The sequence below is a fragment of the Phycodurus eques genome, chromosome 13 (assembly GCF_024500275.1).
Source record: "Phycodurus eques isolate BA_2022a chromosome 13, UOR_Pequ_1.1, whole genome shotgun sequence".
NCBI lineage: Eukaryota > Metazoa > Chordata > Actinopteri > Syngnathiformes > Syngnathidae > Phycodurus > Phycodurus eques.
In genome coordinates, this window is record NC_084537.1 from 8,444,525 (window position 1) to 8,466,285 (window position 21,761).

Consider the following 21,761-nt stretch of genomic DNA (forward strand, 5'->3'; position numbering starts at 1 on the left):
CTCGGAAGTGGAAGTTTCCCGCCCACTTTTTACTCAACGGGTTTTGTTTACGCTGCGCAGTTCGGAACTCATATTGTTTGATTAATAATAGTAAATTTTACTAACCGTTATGAGGCGGTCAACAAGAAGTTCCAAAAGCAGAACTTTGCCACAAAATGAAGAAAGCAAGTCTGAGAATGGTGAGCGCTCGTTTGTGTGCCCGACGAGACCGGTAGCGCATTAACGCCGGGGTACACAAAGACCCTTAACTGGCGTTAACATGTTACATTCATTGATGCATTCATATTAAATGAAAATATGTGATGTTTTATATGACTAGTTATGTCGGCGGAGCTCTTAGTGTTGGTGTTAAACTTGTTTATCGTGAACACAATGGCCTACAACGCGTTCAAAATAGTAGGAATTGGGGTTGAATGGACACTCTCCATGACGTTTATTATAATTATGACGTTGGTAGTTCCAATTTATTGAGACGTGCCTGTATATAATAAAACACCCTGCCTCAAAGACTGCAGCCATGTTGTCATTGCAAATGAGAAGCAGTTCACAATTGCCCCACGTGGACAAATAATGGGTCAGGTTTTAAAGATATCAAATATATTTAGAACTTAGATTAAGATATAAAATAAGACAACTTGAAGTCTTGAAATGACAGCGGTTTTTTTTTTTTTTTACATCCAGTAGGTGTCAGTAATGCGCACCATCAGCCTCATTTGCTTAAGCTGCCCTGAACTTGGAAGTGCAATGGAAATAAACCACATGGCTCACAGGAACCTTTTGCTACAAGGAACTCAAAGCCCCTATTAAAGTACCTAAAATGTTTTGCTACTCAGCGATGTCATGTTTAACCATGAAGGTACCTAAAATGGTTCATTGCTTGGGTACGTCATGAAGGTACCAAAAATGGTTCTTTGCGTGGTTATGCGATGAAGGTTCTTAAAATAGATCCATGTCCAGCTTTGTCTTGAAAGTACCTAAAGTGGTTCCCAACTCGGCTATGTCATGAAAGTACTAAAAGTGATTTCCTGGCCAGTTTAATCATTTAGGTACTTAAAATGGTTCCTTGCCTGGCTATTTCATACAGGTACTAAAAATGGTTAATTGCCTGGCTAAGCCATGAAGGTACCTCAATTGGTTCCTCATCCAGCTCACTGATTACTGTACCAAAAAAAATTCATTCTACAGCCAGGCCATAAATGTGAAGCTAAATCATTAATGTACCTGAAAATGGTTCCATGCCTGGCTATATCACGAAGGTACCAAAAATAAAAAATAAAATCCTCGCCTGGCTATGTTGTTAAGATAGCAATAAATATTCTTTGCCCGGCTAACGAAGGTGTTATGTGCTATGTCAGTAGTATGGCAGTGGCAGGGCGATGAAGGCCAGTGGGAGGCGTACTCTCCATCCGACTGCGCCCTGCTGGACTCGGCCCTCGCCTCGAGGAAAACCAACATATCCCTGACTTTGGGTTCAGGGTCGGTCTACCAGGTGGACCTGAAGAAGATGGTCCAGGTCAACCCCGTCACTAAGTACAAGAGGAAGATCCGTTCGCAGACGCTAAAAGGAGGTGAGGGTGTCTTTAACATCCATTTATTATACATTTGACAGCCATAAACGTATCCTCAGTGTCATTCTTCCAACCTGAACTTGGATTAATTTGCCGAAAGTGACCCAAAATACACAAAAAAATAAAATCAAATTTGGTGTGTATTTTATATGGGACAGTGGAAAGAAGGGATGCCACCACTTTTGCACAGGTCGCCCCAAAACATGCATCTGTTGATTTTTGACCTTGAATAATTAAAACTACTGATAGTTTTTATCCCAAAATGAGTGATGTAAAACAAAAAGATACACTTGACCTTTTTTCGGAAACATTGATTCAGGATTGATCATCCATCCATTCTCGACACCGCTTATCCTATTCAGGGCCATGGCAGCCTATCCAATCTTACTAGACTACACCCCAAACTTGTCACCAGTCAGTCACAGGGCTCATACAGAGACAGACAACCATTCAGACTCACATTCACACCGTCACTGAGTGGGAACTGAACCCACACTGCCTGCACCGAAGTCAGGCAATGTACCACTACACCGTCAGTGACTTTAGGGTTGAGACAGGCTATTACCCTATTTTTCGGACTAAAAAGCGCACCGGATTATAAAGCGCACTATCAATGAATGGGTCTATTTTCATACATAAAGCGCACCGGATTATAAACGGGATTAAGCGAAATGCACTGTAGTATTGAGCAGCAGTCCAGCCAGCTATAAAGTTAAAATCATTTCTTTTCATGCCTAGTTCTACTGTAGTCATTTGCACATCCCTAACACTATTCATTTGTTTTTAATCAATCCGTTATTTTTCACCTATGTTTTAACATATGCATGAGTATTTCTAGATTTGAGTGCATTAGTTTAAGATAAACGTTGTTGTGTACACCTGAAGTTTGTCTCTTCAATACTGCCATGGCTCTCCCCCCTCCTCCCAAGTGTAATCGGTTGTGACATCCATTCGTTCGTCACATTCTGAAGAGATACAGTAAATGTAGGCATGTAATTTTTTCCCGTGTCCTCATTAATAATTATCATACAAAAAAAAGTATATAACGCGAGGCTCTCCATGTGTGCTGTTTTATGGGTCGTATTACCGTAACGTCAGTGCTAATCTAATTAGTATGTTCAACCAGGTCCCTCTGATGGTCATTTATTAATATTATAGTTGATTGACTGCATATCATTACACCAACGCTTTGCAGGACCCTGTGATGTGGCTATTGCGCATACGTACATTGCGCTGATGATTCTGAAACGATATATTGTGCTAGTCTTATGCTAGTCATTGTTGAAAAGTGAGTGTGAGCGATCCTTGGTCCTTGTGTTGCTCTGTGATGATATGCCGGCCATTCCAAGTAGTCTTTTCTGTAAACTTCTGCTCCAAACTCAACAAAGCCCTCATTCCTGGGCCTTTCGTAGCTGTCGGCTTGTGCATTCTGCAGGAAAAAAAAACAAAAAAAACATGGTGAATAATAACTGAAGATATAATGTAGCTACTAAATTTACTGAGTATTTACTGAGCCACTTTGGGTCAAATGCAGTAGTTGGCTGTTCACAGTTCGCTGATGCAGCGGTAAAGGCAAAGGAGAAAATAAATTAGCCTTGTGTTAAGTGCTAAATCTCACCTGTTGCTTCCGAACTAGCAGATGCTACAGAAGGTTGGCGTGTCCTCGGGATGAGGCTTTTTAGTGATTTTTTTCAATATTGATCTAGAACCGCTCTATGCAAAACAAACATAGCGCAAGTTACTACTGTCTATGCCCATGTTTAGCTTCAAGCTACGTTAGCAGAGAGACAGCGTCCATCCATCCATCCATCCATCCTTCCATTTTCTGTACCGCATAGCCTCACTAGGGTCGCGGGTGTACTGGAGCCTATCCCAGCTATCTTCGGGCGAGAGACGGGGTACACCCTGAACTTGTCGCGAGCCAATCGCACGGCACATATAAACAAACAACCATTCACATTCACACCTACAGGCAATTTAGAGTCTTCAATCAACCTACCACGCATGTTTTTGGGATGTGGGAGGAAACCGGAGTACCCGGAGAAAATCCACGCTGGCACGGGGAGAACATGCAAACTCCACACATGCGGGGCCGGGGATTGAACCCTGGTCCTCAGAACTGTGAGGCAGATGTGCTAACCAGTCGTCCACCGTGCCGCCGAGAGAGAGCATCATATAACAGAAATTGTACCTGTTCGAACTTCAGGACTTGTTTGGCGACATATTTGTACTGAGGTTTTTTTGTGTGTAATAGCATTGATTACCTTTGTTCTTACCTTCGTCTCTTTGTGTCCCTCACGATTCACGCTGGCAGCGTTGCAGGCAGCTGCCTGCGCGCTTTGTCTTGAACCTTTTCTTCTCTGGGAGACCAAGCTACGCGTCTTGGCAGGGGCAATAAATAACGCCACCTACTGACCGGCGTGTAATAACACAATATATTCACAGCGAGGACGAACAGATAGAGGCAAAATCTATTAGTGGCTGCCAAAGTTCACTTGTTGTGGCCCACCACAAATAAATGTATATATGGGAAACCCTGAACAGTATGTAAGGTTTAAAATATTCACTCTGTTTGTTGTATGATGTTTCCAGAAAGTTCTGATGAACTTTCGTTGGGAGCACTTGGGGGAGACCCAAGTGCTCCCAACGGGGATCCGATGGTGGTGAAACAGGAAGCAGAGGATAGCGAGGAGCAGCTGTCCAAAGGCAAGAGGAAACGAGGCAAGAGCCAGGCCAGCAGCACCGCAGACAAGAGACTCAAGGAAGAGACGCTGAGCGAAGGTGCGTTAGATTCACACACCTGAGCGCGCTTGCAAGGATAGACACAGCCACTGATGCACTTACAATCACTCCATTGAGCATCCATCCATCCATTTTCTGAGCCGCCTCTCCTCACTAGGGTCGCGGGCGTGCTGGAGCCTATCCCAGCTGTCATCGGGCAGGAGGCGGGGTACACCCTGAACTGGTTGCCAGCCAATCGCAGGGCACATACAAACAGACAACCATTCGCACTTACAGTCACACCTTCGGGCAATTTAGAGTCTCCAATTTACGCATGTTTTTGGGATGTGGGAGGAAACCGAAGTGCCCGGAGAAAACCCACGCAGGCACGGGGAGAACATGCGAACTCCACACAGTCAGGGTAGCGAAATGTAGCGAGTGACTTTTAGATCATTGTAACAGAGTAAAAGTTTTGCTACTTCTTAACAGCAGAAGTGGCGGAAGTGTTTTTTTGGTCTCGTCAACTCCTGTGACTTATCCAAAGCAGGATAGCAGAACCTCAGCCCAATGCGCTCGCATATTAGTCCACCGCGGAGTAATATTCAGAAATTACATCTGTGTGTGGATGGTGGATGTGTGGAATGGATCTAGTTGCCAGCGTTCGAGGAGTACAAAACAGCCTGTGACGACGGTATCTAGTTGGGCTCGCCTCCACACAGCTTGGGCTCCAGTACCAGTCCTCTTGAGAGGGGTTGGACTCTCTTGCACTTTGAAGTTGTCCACGGTGAGAGGTGCTGAGGAGGTGTGGGTATACTTATTGCCCCTCGGCCCCGCGCCTGTACATTGGGGTTCACCCCGGTGGACGAGAGGGTAGCCTCCCTCCGCCTTCGGGTGGAGGGACTCGTCCTGACTGTTTAGCGTACCCACCCTTTTTGGAGTCCTTGTCGGGGGTGCTGGAGACAGCTGCCGCTGGGGACTCCATGGTTCTGCTGGGGGACTACAATGCTCACGTGGGCAATGACAGTGAGACCTGCAAGGGCGTGATTGGGAGAAACCCCCCCCCCCCGATCAGAACCCGAGCGGAGTTCTGTTTTTGGACTTCTGTGCTCATCACGAATTATCCATAATGAACACCATGTTCAAGGATAAGGGTGTCCACACGTGCACTTGGCACCAGGACACCCTAGGTCGCAGTTCGATGATCGACTTTGTGGTCGTGTCATCAGACTTGCGGCCGCATGTCTTGGACACTCTGGTAAAGAGAGGGGCGGAGCTGTCAACTGATCACCACCTGGTGGTGTGTTGGCTCCGATGGTGGGGGAAGATGCCGGTCCGACCTGGCAGGCCAAAACATATTGTGAAGGTCTGCTGAGATCATCTGGCAGAATCCCCTGTCAGAAGGAGTTTCAACTCCCACCTCCAGCAGAACTTTGCTCACATTCCGACGGAGTCTCTCCAGAGACTATGTCTCCCGGCTGGCCTGGGACCACCTTGGGTGTCCCCATGGAGGAGCTGGCTGAAGTGGTTGGGAAGATGGTCTAGGTTTCCCTGCTAAAGCTACTGCCCCCACGACACAACCTCGGATAAGCGGGGAAAAAAAAAAAAAAGATTTTAGAGCTTTCATTTCAATACCGCTGTATTATTGCTCAAGGTTATCAAACCGTCAAAACCTGATACTGTCCCATGCCTACTTCCAACGTGTGTGGCTAGCCAGTCTTGGAGTGGGTTGTGGCTGTGCAGCTTGTGTAGTAATGCGCTTATTACGTTAATTTTGTTCCCGTTTGCTCAATGGAGGGCGGCACGGTGGGCGACTGGTTAGAGCGTCAGCCTCACAGTTCTGAGGACCCGGGTTCAATCCCCGGCCCCGGCTGTGTGGAGTTTGCATGTTCTCCCCGTGCCTACGTGGGTTTTCTCCGGGCACTCCGGTTTCCTCCCACATCCCAAAAACATGCATTAATTGGAGACTCTAAATTGCCCGTAGGTGTGACTGTGAATGCGAATGGTTGTTTGTTTGTATATGCCCTGCGATTGGCTGACAACCAGTTCGGGGTGTACCCCCCCTCCAGCCTGATGATAGCTGGGATGGGCTCCAGCACGCCCGCGACCCTAGTGAGGAGAAGCTGCTCAGAAAATGGATGGATGGATGGGTGTACTCTGTTCAGAGTCTTCCAGATTGCTTAATTTAAGTTAAAATTAAAAAAAAAAAAATCTCTGCGGGGGACCTGGGTTATCCCCCACAGACCCCCCCTACAACGCGCATGCTTGTATACATGCGTGTGAAAACAAAGGTTTTTACCTGACGTGCAAGTATGAAATCAAAGGTACTTTTGAATCTTAAACTAGACATTGCTTTGAATCCTACACCTCTTACGCACGACATAAGAAATCCAAGTTATGTTTGATTGTCACACCTGGCTTGTCCTTATGAAACTAGAAATGCGTTTGATTCCATCACCTTTTGTGCATGTACGAAATTTTGAGTTTTTCACATCTGGCGTGTGAAATGAATGGCGAGTTTGATTCCTGCACCTGGCGCAGGCATACTCAAATCAAAGGTGTGTTTCATTCTCACTCCAGAAGTTGTGAAGACTGTGGTCATGAAGGGAAAAGCTCCAGTGGACACGGAATGCAAAGCCAAGCTTGGGAAGGTACCGCTGCTGTCTTGAAAGACGCTTAAATTTTATGCTGAGAAGGGTTTGGATCGGGGTTAGTGTGTGCAGGCTGCTTTGTGTCACTATGTTTGTGTCTTCCGGTTAGGCTCACATTTACAGCGAAGGAGCGGACGTTTATGACGTGATGATGAACCAAGTAAATTGCTTTGTTTGAAGGTGAACATATGTGCAAACAAACAGACTTATTTTATTTTGTTTCTGCAGACCAACCTTCAGTTCAACAACAACAAATATTACCTAATTCAACTGCTTGAGGATGACGCGGCCAAGGTGTTTAGTGTGTGGATGAGGTGGGGCAGAGGTGAGTGCCTGGTGGTGCGCTCGCATAGTGGCTCGTTTTTGTGGGGGGTATGGGTTTATAGACTCTTTGGTATTCCCCAGTGGGCAAAGTGGGTCAGTCCAGCCTGACATCCTGCGGTGGAGATCTGCTCAAGGCCAAAGATATCTTCAAGAAGAAGTGAGACGATGGCCGACTCGTTTGTCTTTTCATCGGGTGGAATTTTGTATTTTTAATTGTTGTTGTTTTTTTGTCTTCAGATTCTTTGACAAGACCAAAAATGAGTGGGAACACAGAGCGGGCTTTGAGAAGGTGGTTGGAAAATACGACATGGTCTACATGGACTACAGCACAAGTTCAAAAGTAGAAAATCTACTTTTACTCTCTTTTAAGCTTTTACATAGCATTTTCATTGTATTTTACCCGCTTTTGCCTTTATTTTTTCCTTATTTTACTTTCCCCAACTTTTATCCTAATGTCACCTGGCTTTATCCCTTTTAAAATAATTTCTTTTTTGACCCCTTTTTCTCATTTTTCATCGTTATTTGTTTGTCTTTTTTCTCTCTTTTGCCATTTTCAAGGGTTTTTGCTTATTACTATTTTCATTCATTTGCTTTGAGTTTACCCGTTGTCCCCTTTCCTTATTTTTAATATGAATTTTTTATTTGTTCCTATTTTTCTTCTTTCCCCCTTTTTCTTTTTTTTTTTACTTTCTCCAATTTTTCCCAATTTCCCATTTTTTTCTTGAAACTGTTTGTTTCCCCCTTTTTCATTTTATTTTTCTCTTTTTTACTCTCCCTTTTCCCATTTTTTTCTTTTTGATATTTTTTTACCCTTTCGTCTTTTTTAACATTTGCATCTGTTTCCCCTGTTTTCATTTTCCCCCATTTTTCCTCTTGTTCCACTTTTGCATTTTTTTCATTTTAAAATAATTTTTTCCAATTTTCCTTTTTATGATTCATTTGTTTCTTATGTTGTTCTTTTTTTGTTCATTTTTTTCCCCATCTTTTTTTGTATTTAAATCTCCTTTTTTATTTTCTTTCAAGGTAGATTCAAGCACAAAGAGCCAAGGTTTCTGCACCACGAGGCTCACTAAATACAAGTGTCCTCATGCCCGTCAGGTCTTTCCACCCTGTTTATTTTCCTGTATGCAGGAGGAGAAGCAGACCGCGGAAGTTGCCAAAGCGCCAAAGAAAACCTCCAAGCTGAACGTGACGGTCCAGTCTCTGCTGGAGCTCATCTGTGACGTCAAAGCCATGGAGGAGGTGGTGCTGGAGATGAAGTTTGACACTCGCAAGGCTCCTCTTGGTCAGTCCAAAACAATTGCATCTGCACTTTATAGGTACCTTTCATACACATACAACGCTTTTCTTGCTATTGCTCACATTTAAGTCCATATACAGTGTATGGCATTTATTATTCAGCTAGTGGGTGACTGGTTAGCACATCTGCCTCACAGTTTTGAGGACCCAGACTCGCCTGAGTGAAGTTTGCATCTTCTGCCTGTGCCTGCATGGGTTTTCTCCGGGTACTCCGGTTTCCTCCCACATCTCAAAAACATGCATGGAAGGTTGATTGAAGACTCTAAATTGCCTGTTGGTGTGAATGTGAGTGTGAATGATTGTTTGTTTCTATGTGCCCTGCAACTGGCTGGGGACCAGTTTCATTGTGTACCCCGCCTCTGTCCCAAAGATAGCTGGTGTTTGCTCCAGCACGCCCGCCACACTAGTGAGGAAAAGCGGTGCGGAAAATGGATGGATGGATATTCATGTAGAATTTCCACATACTCTGCTGCTTTTTTTATCTCAATGTATGCTTATTTTAGTCTTTCGTGTTCTACTGTAGGCAAACTTACCTTGGAGCAGATCAGTGCCGGCTACACGGCTCTCAAGAGGATTGAGGCGTGTCTGAAGAGGAAAGATGGTGGCCGTGAGCTGGTGGAAGCCTGCAACCAGTTCTACACACGTATCCCGCATGACTTTGGGTGCGAAGAATACTAATAATAAACTTTATTGTAGTAACAGCGTTTTTGTTTTTTTTCAACATTTATCCTCTGTCTCCCTCAAGGTTAAAAACGCCACCTCTCATTCGGACAGAAGATGAGCTGAAAAAGAAGATTGAGTTGTTAGAGGTAACGTTTTGAGTTCAGTGTGCGATTAGTCATGTTTTGCCGGTGCTTAAAAGTGTATGTTTGGAGTCACATTTAATCAATAAAAAGTCTTAGATTTGATCAGTGGTCTTAAGGAAGTTAAAAAAAAGCCTATTGTGATGTAGCATATATTGGCGTTTGGATAAAACGTAATTTATTTAAGAAATACCTTTGTCGAAGCAGCGCTGCTTCCGGTTTAGTCGGATTTACATTTTTACCGTTAAAATCAAACTAATTTTGTCTTGTAAAGGACACCACGTCACTTTTTATATATATAAAATGTAGGAAAAGCAACGACAAACCTTTTGTCAGTCTCAATCTAAAGGTTGCTACATTTTACGGAATACGAGTGACAGAGGTCTTCTTATTAAACTCAAAACAAACAAAAGAGTCGGAAGAAGAAAAATTGTTGTTGTTCATCACGCTTCCTTGGGAGGTTATGACCGTTTCTATCCCTGCCGGTTTTCTGGATCTGAGAACTTCAGAGAACTCACGTTTGGCTGGGAGCGTATCTGGTACCTTAGCAGCAACTGTTCTGTAGGCTTAGCAGCAGTGATCCACGGAGGCTAGGATCCACGGAGGCTAGGAAGCCAGATCTCCATTCCCGAGGATCGCGTTTGCCGAGCCCCGTGTTTTGAACAAAAGAAAGGGGAAGGGCGAGTCGTGCTGAGGTCACCCAAAGCAAGCCAGAGGAAAAACCAAGCCAAGAGAGACACGAAAGCGAGCGAGAGAGGCGGGATTCAAGGGCTAAATACCCAGGGGGCGTGTCTAAGGGACAGAGAAGGTTGGAGAAGACCACACCCATTGACTTGAATTTCAGTCTGCAGTTTAGCCATAATAATGGTGTAAAAATCATCTCTTAATATAAAATGCTCCTAAGTTTGTATTCTCCCTCATAGATCAAGCATATAGAATGATTGTTTCAATTTAAGTCTAGGCAAATCAACTGTATATGGTTCAATCACATTTCATGCTGTTTGGGGTTCTCAAAGTCTCGCAGCTGCACCTGTAAAGTTGACACACTAACACTAACATCAAGGCATACGTTTGAAATATTTCTGCAGAATTCGTGAAATATCAAAAAGGACATTTTATCTTCAGTTATAAAACAACCATCCCGGGTTGCAGTACTCTCAAACGCCAATGTGTGGCGCCTTGGGTGCATGTTTGAATGTTCTTTGGTGTATTTGCGTTCCGTTGTCGATCTGTCCCAGCTTGGTCTTTTCGGAGAGAGGATCCCACCTTTTGGTTGCTGTCTTCAAAAGAAAGAAAGGAGTCTTTTTGAAGATGGGAAGCCAGATTTGACGGGAAGCTGCTAATTAGGTTATGGTCCAGTAGGCGTCTTCCAGTGGTTGTCTCGCACAGCAGGGCTGCTTGGAAAAAAGCGGCCTATCAAGTTGCGGGGGAGTCACTGTAACACCTCAGGTTGCAAGGAGCATGTCCCCAAAATTGACATAATAAAGGACTCACCTTCAAATAGAAGTCTAACGAGTGTGAATTGTTTTGTGACAAGCAAACCTCTGCCCCATTGGTTGAATATGTCGAAGCAATCGTGTTGTTTGTAGATAAGTGGAGTCAAGCACAAAGCAACGAACTACGCAGCTGCATGTACTCGTTATTATACATTTAATTAAGGCACACGCTTCTAAATAACAATATACTGTACTGTAAATGTATTGTCTATTATGGAAGAAATCATATCGTATCAGATTCAGATAGGCCGATCCTCAAAATCTGTTGACTTGACTCAGAATCTGGTGCGATCCCAACATCTCTAGCGTCTACCATTCTCCCGGTAGTTCCCGAGCAGTCAGGAAAGCAGGAAGGATTGTGACAGTTCGATGTGGACGCAAAGTTTTTTTAACCAGCTCGGAACTGGTTTAAAACTGTACTGGCAGGCAGAAACTCTGTGGTCAGACGTGCTTGAAGCCTTTTTCACTCTGAGGTAGATACAATCACGTTATTAACAGGCATTATCGCAATCAGTCGGTACAGTCCAAATCTCTACCGTAGGCCAATTTTATACCATCGATCACATCTTCCATAGATACTGTGCAGCCCTATTCAAAGGTCATAAAAATCCCTTTTTAATATGCCATGCTCAGGCACTGAGGGACATCCAGGTTGCGGTAAAAATGGTTGAGAGCACCAGCGACGACCACGACGAGCATCCTCTGGATCGCCATTACCGCTCCCTCAACTGTCTGCTAGACCCCCTGGACCCCCTCAGCCAAGAATACAAGGTCTGCATTTTGAGTTGGAATGCATTTCCACCTGTTTGTCATTGATGGATTTGCCTTTTTTTTTTTTCATTTTTCCACGTGAAGGTGATCGAAAAGTACCTGCAGTCCACTCACGCTTCTACGCACTGCGACTACACCATGAGCGTGCTGGACATCTTCGCCATGGACCGCGACGGCGAGAGCAGCCACTTCCTGTCGGACATGCACAACAGGTCTGGATGGACTAAACCGATGGCCGTCTACAACCATGAATGTCTTTTTTCTTTTCATTTTTTTTTTGCCAGGATGCTGCTGTGGCACGGGTCCCGTCTCTCCAACTGGGTGGGCATCCTCAGCCAGGGGCTCAGAGTGGCGCCACCTGAAGCTCCTGTCACAGGTTACATGGTAGGAAAAGTAATGTTGAGCACAGACCTCCGCTAAAGCTTTAGTGGAATTGATGAGTGAACGACTACCATCTAGGACAGTGATTCTCAAAGTGTGGTACGTGTGTTCCCTCTAGTGGTACACGAAAGAATCACTGAATCAAATGAGTGGTTTTTTTGGGGGGGGGGGGTTCATCCAGTACAGTACATTTGTTAAGTACAGTTCAGTTGTATTTAACTGTATTTTTTAGAACTGTTTTTTTTAAAAATGATTTAGGTATAATTTGTATTGAACTTAAGTGTAATACATTTTAATAAACTCATTCTTTGTCAAAAATTTGATTTAGGTACAATTTTTATTGAACTTAAGTGTAATAAATTTTAATCTATTAGTGTTTTGGGTTTTATTTTCCTTTATTAAAGTGCTGTGTTAAAGGCCCATTCAACCAGCCAGGAAAATATCCTGTAAATTTGACACACAGAAGAGTATTGTTAATAAGCCTGCCAAATTTGAATGAATAAAAAAAAAAAAAATCGCAAAGTATATAAAATCAGGCTTCATAAGGGTAAGAATTGAGACAATCTTTCAACTTCCAGATGCTGTGGGCGTGTCACTGAATGCTCTGAAACCCCCGCCTCCCTGGAACTTTCAGCTGTCAATCTAATAGGTGGTTTCTCTCCCGGTTAAGAATTCCCAGCGCCAATGCACATTGCACACGCGCCGCAGAGAGGGAATCTGTGGCAGCCAGGCAACCTCTGAGCCTCGGCATAATGCGACAATTTTGCCTCCATTGAAATTCAGCGCTCCATTAATCGTGCTGCTGTGGCCGCCAAAGTGTGCACTATATGCGGCCACAGTAGTGCGTGCACCGCGCTCCCCCTGGATGATTTCCCCCCCCCCCTCCTCGCCCAACGACGTTACGGGCAGCAATTGTGAGGCTGATGGCCCTAATGCCGTTGCAGCGGACCACTGGCGGCAACTCTAGCTGCCGGCATGGGGCTGCGGGAGCGGCGGATCATACTTGGTTCGCCGCTGCCTCGCTACGCGCCGTGCGTGGGGGAGACAGCAGAAACACTGTAGCCCAAATAACACAAAACATACGACATTTCACGGAAGATGTTTTATTTTATTTATTTATTTTTTATTGAAGGCACAGTGTGATGGCTAACTGCACATTGTACTAGTTATTATGAATAAGGAAGTGGCAATTATGCCGAATGGCCACTGCATGGAATAAACGCGCTTGGTACTTATTTAGTGGGGGAGAGGCGACTCATGTTGTGCCCTGACCGTTTTAGCCCTGCCCAAAAAAAACCCAGACAACTGAAACGGTGGAAAAAAGTTTCATGCTATATCTCAAATTAAGTATTAAATTGTTCTCAGTCTTTACACGTTTTCAGCACTTACTTTCAAACATATTGAATGTATTTAGAAAAAATTTTTTTTAATGACTTTACTGGGCCATTAATGTTCAAACTGCATAATGTTACAATGGCTTACAATTGCATTGTTATTTATGTATGTAGTTTTGTATTTAATTATTATTTAAATTATATGTCTATTTCTATTTTACATATTCACTTCACACGGTGGCCGATATATATTTCTATTTTACATATCCGGTTTCCTCCCACATCCCAAAAACATGCATTAATTGGAGACTCTAAATTGCCCGTAGGAATGTGAGTGCGAATGGTTGTTTGTTTCTATGTGCCCTGCGATTGGCTGGCAACCAGTTCAGGGCGTACCCCGCCTCCTGTCCAATGACAGCTGGGATAGGCTCCAGCACGCCCGCGACCCTAGTGAGGAGAAGCGGCTCAGAAAATTGATGGATGAATGGATGGATATTCACTTCACACGGTGGACGACTGGTTAGAGCGTCAGCTTCACAGTTCTGAGGACCGGGGTTCAATCCCCGGCCCCGCCTGTGTGGAGTTTGCATGTTCTCCCCGTGCCTGCGTAGTTTTCTCCGGGCACTCCGGTTTCCTCCCACGTCCCAAAAACATGCACATTATTTGAAAACTCTAAATTACCCATAGGTGTGAATGTGAGCGCAAAGGGTTGTTTGTTTGTATGTGCCCTGCGATTGGCTGGCAACCAGTTCAGGGTGTACCCCGCCTCCTGCCCGATGATAGCTGGGATAGGCTCCAGCATGCCCACGACCCTAGTGAGGAGAAGCGGCTGGGAAAATGAATGGATGGATATTCACTTCAACTTTTTTAAATAAAGTACAGTACATGTGTTAAGTGCAGTTCAGTTGTATCCAACTTTTAAGTACAATTCATCTGCAATTAATCTTTTAGAACTGTCTTCAAAAATGATTTTTATTTTTTATATAACAAGTGCAAAAAAACTTGAATAGAATAGTTTTATAAATATTTTTTTTTCCCCCATGCGCATTGTTAGAGTGGATTACAATAGCAATTTTGTTATTCATGCATTTATTTTCGTGTATTTTGTCTTTTATTTGACTTATTTGAAATGTATATAGATTTTTACTTTACATATTTGTTCTTATTTATATATACATTTTGATTTTGTGTTATGTATGTACTGCATTATTTGATTTGCAGTATTTTGTTATTCATATTTTTTGGATTCATTAAAAACATTTTGTTGTGTTTTTTTACATTAAGAATTTTTTTTAAATTTTGTTCTGCAGTATTTCAGTAGTATTCTTCCAATTTATTTTGTTTATGTATTTTATGCATTACTTTTTACTTTGTTATTGTATTTACTTACACATATCTAGAATATTGTATGTTCCATCTTAAACTGCTGACATGAAGTGTCACTCGAATAAAAAAAAAGAAAAGAAAGAAAAAGCGCATTGGCAGAGGTAACCAAGCACAATAATAACTCAACAGTGTACATGATAAATAGTTTTACCTCCACCAAGGAGGTTGTTTGTATGTTAACAATATAGAAGCTAATTATATAATTCAGGCCTGTGTATTTATGAAAGTGTACTATTTGGTGTTTGGATTGTTTTGCCTTGTTAGGACTGTCTTGCCCTGGCGGAGGTCTTTGCGCAACTGACTGTGTGTTGTTGTTTTCACATTTAAACTGTTTTCGTTGTTGCAGTTTGGCAAGGGTATCTACTTCGCCGACATGTCTTCCAAGAGCGCCAACTACTGTTTCGCCAGGAACCACAACCAAGTCGGACTGCTGCTGCTTTGCGAGGTGTCCCACTCGCTCTTGTTTCCGTATTTGCGCGAATGGTCACTGATGCTTGTATGTGCAGGTCGCCCTGGGAGATAGTAACGAGCTCCTGGATGCAGACTATAACGCCAGCAACCTGCCGACAGGCAAACACAGTACCAAAGGCATCGGGCGGACCGGACCCGACCCCCAGAATTTTGTCACTCTGTAAGTACTCGTTCTCAATGCCCCACGTCAATGTGACCCAGGACCATTATCGCTGTTGTTAAAAAACAAAACAATTCACCCGAGCATGTCAACCCATCCTATTATGTTTGTTTTTCATGAACAGATGTAATGCTCTTGGGTCAGTTGGACCTATGGCTGTGATTAACCGTAAAAGCAATATTGTTCCTGGCTCAATTTAACCCATGCCATGTTTAACCAAGGACAATCAATAATATTCCTCGAGTCAATTTGACCTAGGGTGTGTTTCACCCTTGTTAGGTATGTTCTTCAGGAACAGCAATAATATTCCAGGTCAATTTGACCCAAGGCATGTTTATCCAGGAAAGGCAATAATATTTCCTGGTCCGTTTGATTTGAGGCTTGTTTAAACCTCTTGTTTGTTTCTCAGGAACAGCAATAAGGCTTATGGGTCAATTTGACCTGGGTCTTGTTTAACCCTTGTATTAAATTTGTTCCACAAGAACAGCAGTGATGTGTCCTGGGTCAATTTGACCAGGGGCAACTGCAATGCTGTTCCTGGATTGAATTTAAACGGAGCCATTTTTAAACCTCTTTTGTATCTCAAGAAAAGCAATAATGTTTTCAGGTCAATTTGACCTGGGTTGCGTTCAACCCCACTGTTACAAAGTTTGTTCTGAAGAACAGCGATGATGTTCCTGGGTTCGTTTGACCTGGGGCAACAGCAATGATGTTCTTGGGTCAAATTGAACTGAGGTATGTTTAACCCTCCTGTTTGTTTCTCAGGAACAGCAATAATGTTTCCGGATCAATTTTGACCTGGGACACGTTTAACCCCCCCCGTTAAGTTTGTTCTTCAAGAACAACAACGATGTTCCAGGGTTCAGTTTGACCGAGGGCTACAGCAATGGTGTTCCTGTGTTCAATTAAACTGGGGCCTGTTCAACCCTCCTGTTACCTTTGTTTCTTTGGAACAGCAATTACAGCGGCTGAACACGTCACCATTTTTCTCACTAAATATATTTCCAAAGATGCTGTTGACATGAAAATTTCACCAGATGTTGGGAACAACCCGAGTCATCCATACATACAAAGAAAGACGAACAAATAAGATCAGAAATTAAGTTATTTGTAATAATGTCAAATGACACAGAGAAAAAGTATTTGGGAACTGGTATTTATATAATTTGTACAAAAGCCTTTGTTTGCAATGACAGGTTCAAGATGCCTCCTGTATGGAGAAACTAGTCGCATGCGTTGCTCCGGTGTGATTTTGACCCATTCCTCTACACAAGCAGTCTTCAAATCTTGAAGGTTCCGTGGGCTTCTTTTATGGACGTTGAGTTTAAGTCCTTTCAATAGATTTTCGACTGGATAGAAGTCAGGCGATTGGCTGGACCATTCTAGCAGCTTTATTTTTTTTTCTTTGAAACCAATTCAGAGTTTCCTTTGGTCGTATGTTTTGGAGCATTATCCTGCTGAAATGTTCAAATGTCATTTCTCTAGAACAGCAATAATGTTTTTGGGTCAGTTTGACCCAGTGAAACGGAAATTATGTTCCACTGACCTTTTAGTGTCTTGAACCCCTCAGTTACATTGATTTCCTAGGAACAGCAATAATTTCCCTGGGTCAATTTGACTCGGGGACATTATGGAAATTCCTTAGATATGGACATAACCGAAGTGTTCATTCATTCATTCTTTGACGTTTTTCAGTAACGGCGTGACGGTCCCGATGGGTCCCGGCGTGAAGATGACCCCGAGGACGGCCGGGTCGTCCATGGGTGGCACTTACTCGCTGCTGTACAACGAGTTCATTGTGTACAACCCGGCTCAGACGCGCATGCGCTACCTACTGCGGGTACACTTCAACTACGCCTCCCTATGGTGACCTCAACGGTGATTGTGAACGTGTCTTCATGGAACAGCGTGATGTTGTTTTTGAACTTTTTACTGCTTACTAATGTGCCTCACATGAAGGAATGTCACGATAAATTCAACTGTTATCGTCCAAAATATTTCAGTACGCATGTGAAATAGGATTTACTGTTGGTACACATTAAAGGTGGAAAATGTTTGTAAATTATTTATTTTCGTATGATTCTTTTTTTTTTTTTTTTAAATCACAAAAAAACTTGCATTTGAAAAGGGCGGTGTAGACTTTTTAGATAAACTCTTGTGGGGATTGTGACAATTTATTGTGCGGATTTATGAAATTGAACATTTGACTCCCTAACCCTTGTGAAACCCTCATCCTATCGGTAAATCGTAACTCAGGCTTGAAACCAGACTTTGAAACGCTCGCCCTGTCCTAAAACGGGAATTTCAAACCCTAATCGTAGCTTGAAACCATCATTTCGAACCCTAACCCTAGTTTGAAACCCTGAGCCAGACTGGCAACCCGACTTTGAAACCCTAAAGTTTGAAACCTTTGAAACCTTAACCTTGAAACCTTAACCTTAACTTGACGGCTCAAAACCTTCCCAACCCTCGCTTCAAACCTTCATTTGAAACGCTCAAATGAGACCCAGACTCAGGCTTGAAAACTGACTTGGAAACACTAAGACCAGCTTGAAACCCTAACTTTAAGTCTTAACTCAGGCTTGAAACCTTCCCAACCCTAGCTTCAAACCGTCATTTGAAACCGTAACCCTAGTTTGAATCCCTGAGCCAAACTGGAAACCTGACTTTCAAACCCCAGCTTGAAAGCTTAACCTTAGTGTCAAACCCAAATGCAGGCTTGAAACCCTAACTTGAAATCCTTAAAGCATCTTAAAACCCCAATTTGAATTCCTGACACTAGCGGCAAGCCTTTAAGTGAATCCTTAACCCTAATTTCAAACACTATCCCAGCCTTGAAGACAGATTTGGAAATACTGAGCCGGGTTTAAAACTAATTTAAAACCCTAACCCTAGTTTGAAACCCTCAGTCTTGAAAACAGACTTTGAACTACTATTCCTGTCTTGAAACACTGACCCTACTTTTAAACCTTCACCACAAGCTTGAAACCGTATTTTGGAAACCCTAACTTTATTGGATTCATGTAAACATAGAGCATTAGTTGACGTATAAGATATAAATGTAAGCTTAAAAATGACATGAATGATTTTCAGTTGGATGTATTTGGTCCCTTTGACTAATTTCAGGAACCTTGATGAACCATTCGTCACAGCCACAAATGTCTGCTGTGATGCATTCATGAATGCTGTAATTACTGTTGAGAAGTAGCCAAATGAAGCCTGAAAAAGGAAGACTGGAAGACTGGAAGGCCAGGAGAAGGTGGTGATGTTTGCGTGCGTTTCAGTTTCTGCTCATCAGGTAGATGAAGATGAGCATGATGTCCAGGTAGATCACGAGCGCCGCGGTCACATACTCCTCGGGGTCCAGGCGGTAGCTCAGTACGCCCATCATCAACTGGCAGTCGGCCATCAGGAACTGACACAGGAGCACAGCAGGATCATTACATCATGCTTTAAATCCTAGGCCAGGCTTGAAACCCTGCTTTCCACCATATCGTACGCTGTAATTTGGAACCCTTAGCCTCTGTGGAATTTGAAACCCTAACACAGTTTTGAAGCTTTAACCTAGACTTGAATCCTGAATTTGAAACCATAATCCTGGCTTGGAACCATAACCATATCTTAAAACCTTAATTTGTAACACTAACCAGAGTTTGAAACTCAAACCCAGGCTTGAAACCTGACTTTCAAACTCTAGCCCTGTTTTAAAATACTAATTTGAAACTGTAATCCTCGAAGCCCTAACCCTGTCTTGAAAGCCTAATTTTAAACCATAACCCAGCGTGAAACCTGAATTTGAAACCCTAATCCTGGTTTAAAACCTGACAACCTGAAGATGATATTTGGCTGAACAGCTCACAGATTAAACCCTAATTCAATTTCGAAACCCTATTTTCACATACTGTATGTTGCATCGAGTTGTGACGGTTCTTACCAGAGAGTAGAGCAGGGCGCCCAAACACCCGTAACAAACTTGAACGATGTGCAAGTAGTAGAAGCTGCTGAACACGCCGAACATCAACAAGTCCACCGCCAGGATGAGCAGAAGGCCATAACAGCAGGAGAAATCGTAGCGTGTCTGCATGAGGAGAAATCGATACAGTAAGTATTCATAGAAATAGTCAAATCCCTGGTCAAACCTGACCTGTGCTGAGAAGGCGATGATGGTGAGGGAGATGGCCAAGGTGGTTGCCATGGTGATAATCACGGCGCGGGTGTCGTGGTAGGAGGCCATGGTACCCACCACGTACGACAGGCTCAGCGTCACGGTGGCCTGAGGATGCAAAAAAAAAAAAAAGACTTGAAACCCTACCTTGAAACCTAAATCTGTCTTGAAACATTAAACCTAGTTTAATACATTAATCCAGGCTTCAAACCTGATGTGGAAACTGACCTTAGTTTGAAACCCCAGTTCAGGCTTGAAACCCTAATTTGAAATCCTTTTTTTTGTGTGTGTGTGTGTGAGTGTCCTGTTCGGCTGTTAGGTCAAGCAGAATGGAAAATCTGTATCCCTTTTATGCCGGAACAGTTTTACTGTGTCACAGTGGCGTTTTTAAGCTTCCGCTGTGGTATTATAATTGAGGTTTATTGAGAATCAGACTTGATCAGTCGAACAGAACAAGGTTTCTTGAAGGGAGAGAGAAACAAAGATATGAAAAAATATAATATAATATAATATATATATGAAATATAAATATGAGTGTTGCATGGGGCTGTAGTGCTACACCCTGCGAGGGAAGGACAGGACAAGATAGAACAGGACAAGGACAGGAGAAGAAGCATGCAGGACAAGGATCATGAACCTGACTGTACAACTGATGTGTGGTGGCATTAATGATGTGAATTATAAAACTCTACGGGACGAGAGTATAAGTGAGGGGATACACAAGCGATTTGCATATTCATGAGTTATTTGTCGCAGTACATGAGTGACCCCACACCCAGTGAAAGAGTCCTAGGGGTGTGTGTCTGCGGATACATGCAAGTGAATTGATCCCGTTTTACATGCACAAAGACTGACAGAAGTGTCCAGTAATTGCTGTGGCCGCACCGCGGCGGCCGAGGACCCCAACAATCGATCGAGGGGCGGGATCAGGGCCAGGGGTCCACCCGAGAGCAGCCCGGCGGACGGGCACGTCCCACACCGAGGGACCCAGGGCGGTCCGCCGGCCCCACCGAGGCGCCCCGACAACTGGCCACCCAGTGGGGGCCGCAGGGACCCAATGCCCCCCCCCCCCCAGCCAGCCCCCTCCACCCCCAGGAGAGCAAGACCCTTTGGAACCCTTACCCTAGCTTGAAACTCAAACTCATGCTTGAAACCCAACTTTGAAAACCTAACCCTTGTTTAAAATCATAACTCAGTTTTGAAACTCTAACCTAAAACCATCATTTGAAAAATTAACCCTGCTTTCAAACCTTACTTTGAAACACGACATTCAAACCTAACCCTGGCTTGAAACTTAACCCTCCTGTCTTTACTGACATTTTTGATTAATTACAGGGAACCATGGAGTTGTAAAAGACAATCAAAGAGAATACCAGCAGCTCTAGAATTGATCCATGAAGAACACCATAACATATGCCAATAGCACTATATACTGTATGAGGCATTCGGGGGAACCCACCAGAGCGATGATGTTCCAGGGGTATTTCCGCCGGAGGGACTTTGCGAAGTTGAGAGTGACGGTGACCAGGGCAAAGATGATGAAAGAGCTGACGTAGACCCAAATGTTTTTCTGCACCGCCTTCTTCACAACCTTGGAGAAGGTGAACACGGACACCACGCTGAACGTGAACACCAGCTGCAGCGTCAGGATGCAGAAAACCTGCAGGGGGAGACAGCCGCTACATCAAACAAACTGGAAGTCTTATATTTTGTTTTTAGCAAAAAATAAAACAAATACAAATATTTTTTTAGAAGTACATTTTGAAGTATTAACAGAAAAATTTGTAACAGAATAAATACTGTTTTGTAGAGAAAACAAAGTTGTAATCAAAAAGAATAAAGTCATTAAAAAGTAAATATTTAATTTTTTGAGAATACATTTCTTTACATACCAATTCACAGTATTATGAGAATAGTTATATTTTTTTTTTCGAGGAAAAAGCTTGTAATACTACGATAAGAAAAGTTGTGTATTTATTGTAAGGAAAAAGTTGTATTTTTTGGAGAGTTACTTTTATCTTACAAAAAGTCTTTTTGGAGAAAAAAGGCAATTTCTAAGTTTGAGTATGACTCGAACAAATTCATATTAACAGCATAAAGTCGTAATATTACAAGAATATCCGTGTTATTTAGAGAATACAAATTCTTATTTCGCTTCAAAATTTGGTTATTATTGGAGAAAAAAGCTAGAAGTTTATGAAAATAAAGTTGCATATTTAGAAAAGAAAATTTGA

At 43.1% G+C, this 21,761-nt stretch overlaps 2 protein-coding genes across 5 annotated transcripts in view; one reads left to right on the forward strand and one right to left on the reverse strand.

The window, feature by feature from the left end:
* On the forward strand, positions 1-17,418 carry parp2 (poly (ADP-ribose) polymerase 2). Of its 4 annotated transcripts, none has more exons than XM_061693866.1 (17): positions 1-179; positions 1,356-1,568; positions 4,161-4,349; positions 6,867-6,937; positions 7,047-7,097; positions 7,166-7,262; positions 7,343-7,418; positions 7,499-7,601; positions 8,393-8,546; positions 9,084-9,222; positions 9,306-9,369; positions 11,493-11,630; positions 11,715-11,842; positions 11,915-12,014; positions 15,078-15,176; positions 15,238-15,362; positions 17,058-17,418. In XM_061693866.1, the coding sequence occupies exons 1-17, from the start codon at positions 110-112 to the stop codon at positions 17,230-17,232; spliced, it is 1,992 nt and encodes a 663-aa protein (XP_061549850.1). In that variant the 5' UTR covers positions 1-109; the 3' UTR covers positions 17,233-17,418. The 4 variants fall into 4 exon arrangements, with proteins under 4 accessions (XP_061549850.1, XP_061549851.1, XP_061549852.1 ...); XM_061693867.1 differs by having other exon boundaries at positions 1,359-1,568; XM_061693868.1 differs by having other exon boundaries at positions 16,128-17,143.
* si:ch211-284o19.8 (protein lifeguard 1) overlaps positions 16,873-21,761 on the reverse strand; it is an 11,761-nt gene continuing 6,872 nt past the window's right edge. Inside the window, exons 3-6 of the mRNA XM_061693870.1 lie at positions 20,987-21,187; positions 19,507-19,635; positions 19,297-19,440; positions 16,873-18,777 (exon numbers count right to left, since the gene is read on the reverse strand). Coding sequence (XP_061549854.1) covers positions 18,643-18,777; positions 19,297-19,440; positions 19,507-19,635; positions 20,987-21,187 — 609 coding nt within the window. The 3' untranslated portion in view covers positions 16,873-18,642. The remainder of the gene's footprint in view (positions 18,778-19,296; positions 19,441-19,506; positions 19,636-20,986; positions 21,188-21,761) is intronic.